The following is a 3,202-nucleotide window of genomic DNA, read 5'->3' on the forward strand; positions in this document are numbered from 1 at the left end:
TTTGACTCCAAGTTTTGAGTCACACTTGGCAATTCTCCCTATTTCAACCAATAGTAAAATAAATTTTGCATAAAATTAATAAATTTTGCATTGAAAATCGAAAACGACCCTTATTTTGTAACAAAAAAAATTCTCTAAAACGACACTTAATATGAAACGGAGGGAATACTATTTTTAGTTTTAATTGAAGATGACACTATATGATCTAAACTTAAAAAGGCAATAGATTATCGTTTAATGAATTTTGCTCATTATTAGCGCCGCAATAACCTAGACTATATTTGCAAAGTGATTTATACACATGTCGTCAATACAATCATTCTCGCTGAAAAAATATGACATGACACTTAAAATAGATGACATGGTTTTAGAAAATAGTGACATGACATGATATTAATTGTGAGATGTAAAATTTCCTTATAAAAAATTAAAATTTTCTGCAGGGATTTTAAATATTGTAATAAAAATAACTCATATATCATCATTAATGTCAATTTTACATATAAATATTTATTTATGGTAAACTATTAAATATATTAATAATTCATGTATCACAATTAAAATAATAATATATATGTATATATGTATCTCACATTAATAAAAGTAAACTAAATAAAGTAACACTAATCTCAAAAAAATTTGATAGTTAAATATTTAAAAATTATTTAAATTTATCTGTTCATCTTCATCATTTAAATTAAAAAAAAAATTCAGTTTAAGTAAAACAAACAAAGTCTCAAATTTATTAGAATTTATATTTATATGTAAATATATATATATATATATATATTTAAAATAAATAATCATTAAACACAATAATATAATTAAAACTATTTTTATAAAAATCTAATTTTATCTTTATTAAAATTTAAATAAAATCTAATTTATATATTTATACCAAATCAGAAGAAATAAGATTACAAAAATACGTGTATGGTTTTTTATAACTATTGAAGTTAAAATATAAATTAATAATGTTGAAATATAAATCTAAATTTTCTTTGAAATAAAAAATGTTATGTTAAAATTAATATTTATGCGCATGGCGCATGAAAACTCGTAGTAACCACGTTAAAATCCAACCATGATTACACTATTTATCAGAATTAAGTGAAAATAAAAAGTATATGTAAGTTTATTAGATTGTCTTTTAATGATTACGGCTATTATTAGCGTGGCAATAAACACATTAAATCTATTACAAAAATGAGATTTAAATAGTTTCTTTTCTTTTGTCAGTTTGGATGAGATATGGTTTTTGGAAATACATACCTTTTAAGTTCCTTACAAACAATAGAAACGTGATTTATTTGACTTGTTTTTAACTCATTAAAGGGAAAATCCATAGATGTAAAAATAAAAGATAACTTCCCTTTTATTCTACAAAGAGAGTGGTACAATGGTAAAATGGACACAAGAATAGCTTATAAAAGGCCACAAGACATGACACAAACATGCATACTCCCATCTTCACCTCTTCAGACCAAACTGAAAAAAACGAGAAGGTAATCTACCTTTCTCACTATTTTTTTCCAGTTTCTTTCATTAGATTGTAATCCATATTGGCTAGAATTCTGTTTCTGAATCATAATGCGATATCCCGGTTACCTCTTTTAATGAGAGATGATCATCGAAATTATCTACTTTTTCTATAAGTAGTGTATACTTCAATTTTCTTGACCAACCATTTTGGCTTTTTGATCATCTGTCGCCCATATATGTCATGCAACTTGTTTTCTTGCTTATGATATCTATTTTATGGATCTCCATGCACCTTTGCTTTCTTTTGTAATAGTAGTGTTAATTACTTCCCCAGTATAAAACAGTCTTCACTGTTGTGTGGAAGACTGATTTGATCCTTGAAATTTAGTCCTTAAGAAAAAGGTTTTGAACTTAGTTTTCACGGTTGAGTGTTGTTTCTGGCAAATGTTGACATCATTTTAGCAGGAAAAATGCCGAAGGTGCCAAGCAACAGGACCAGAGTGTCACCATACCCGCTTCGCTCTACAAGGACTCAGAAAGAACCTATCGAGGCACAAGGCCCAAGCCAATGGGAGGATGTCTTGTGTGTGATCTGCCAGGAAGCGCCACACAATGCCATCCTCATGCGGTGCTCTTCATCCTCTACTGGATGCCGTGCCTATATGTGCGACACGAGTGTTCGTCACTCCAACTGTTTCAAGCAGTACCGCAAGAAAAACATGAACCGCGTAACCAAGGCCTTTAACTGTCCTTACTGCAGAGGAGAGATCTATGAGGCGATGAAGGTGCAGTCAGGTGGAAGGAGAGCTCTGAATGCTAAACCGAGGTCTTGCGCTTTCGAGAACTGCAACTTCTCGGGGACATATTCTCAGCTTAAGAATCACTTGAAAGCTGATCACCCCGGTTCCACCCGACCTTTGGTTGACCAGGAGAGAGAGCGGGTGTGGGAACAGATGCAGAGAGTTACTCAGTACAATGATATCAGTATTGCAGCTGGTCTCCCACGTAGCGGCTTCGAGGTTTTGCATCAACAGCTTCCCGATGTTCCTCCTCGTCTGGTGATCCTGCTTTGGGTCAATGGAGTGGTTCAGGGCATTTTGCATCATCAACTTCCCAACAGTCTTCCGCATAGTTTCGAGATCCGGGCTGGGGCCAATGGGGTGGTGCGGAACTATCTTCTGTGCTTCCGCGGACTTGGTGCTGCTTCGCCTCTCAGTATTCATGATTCTTAACTTTGTATAGTGTCTTTTAAGTAGCCAAAGTTTTGAACATTGTTCAAAAGTTTGATATCTTTTTTTTGAACAATACTTAGGTTCACCCCTATGGTGAATGGTTAAATTCACCACACTTTTCATAACCAACCAAAATGCCATATAGGAATATCTTAAAAAGGTAATAAAAATAAAAAATTAAATAGCTGAAAAAAAAACAAGACCGACATTAATTAGCGCCATCTGCAAAATTCTAAATTATAAAAACCTAAACTCTAAAAACATAAACCCTAAATCTAAAACACTAAACCATAAACCCCAATCCTAAAATCTAAACCCTAAATCTTAAACCCTAAACTCAAACTCTACACAATAAACCCTAAATCCTAAAATCTAAACCCTAAAGCCTAAACCCTAAACTCTAAACCCTAAACTCTAAATCATAAAATCTAAACCTTAAATTCTAAACCCTAAACCCAAAACTTTAAATCTTAAACCCAAACCCTAAA

At 32.1% G+C, this 3,202-nt stretch overlaps 1 protein-coding gene across 1 annotated transcript; it reads left to right on the top strand.

Annotated features, from left to right (window-relative positions):
- Positions 1-1,590: 1,590 nt before the first annotated feature.
- LOC106324354 lies at positions 1,591-2,714 on the top strand. Its single transcript, XM_013762335.1, has 2 exons — positions 1,591-1,603; positions 1,948-2,714. The coding sequence occupies exons 1-2, from the start codon at positions 1,591-1,593 to the stop codon at positions 2,712-2,714; spliced, it is 780 nt and encodes a 259-aa protein (XP_013617789.1).
- Positions 2,715-3,202: the final 488 nt, after the last annotated feature.

This window comes from Brassica oleracea, chromosome C2 (genome assembly GCF_000695525.1).
Source record: "Brassica oleracea var. oleracea cultivar TO1000 chromosome C2, BOL, whole genome shotgun sequence".
Lineage (NCBI taxonomy): Eukaryota > Viridiplantae > Streptophyta > Magnoliopsida > Brassicales > Brassicaceae > Brassica > Brassica oleracea.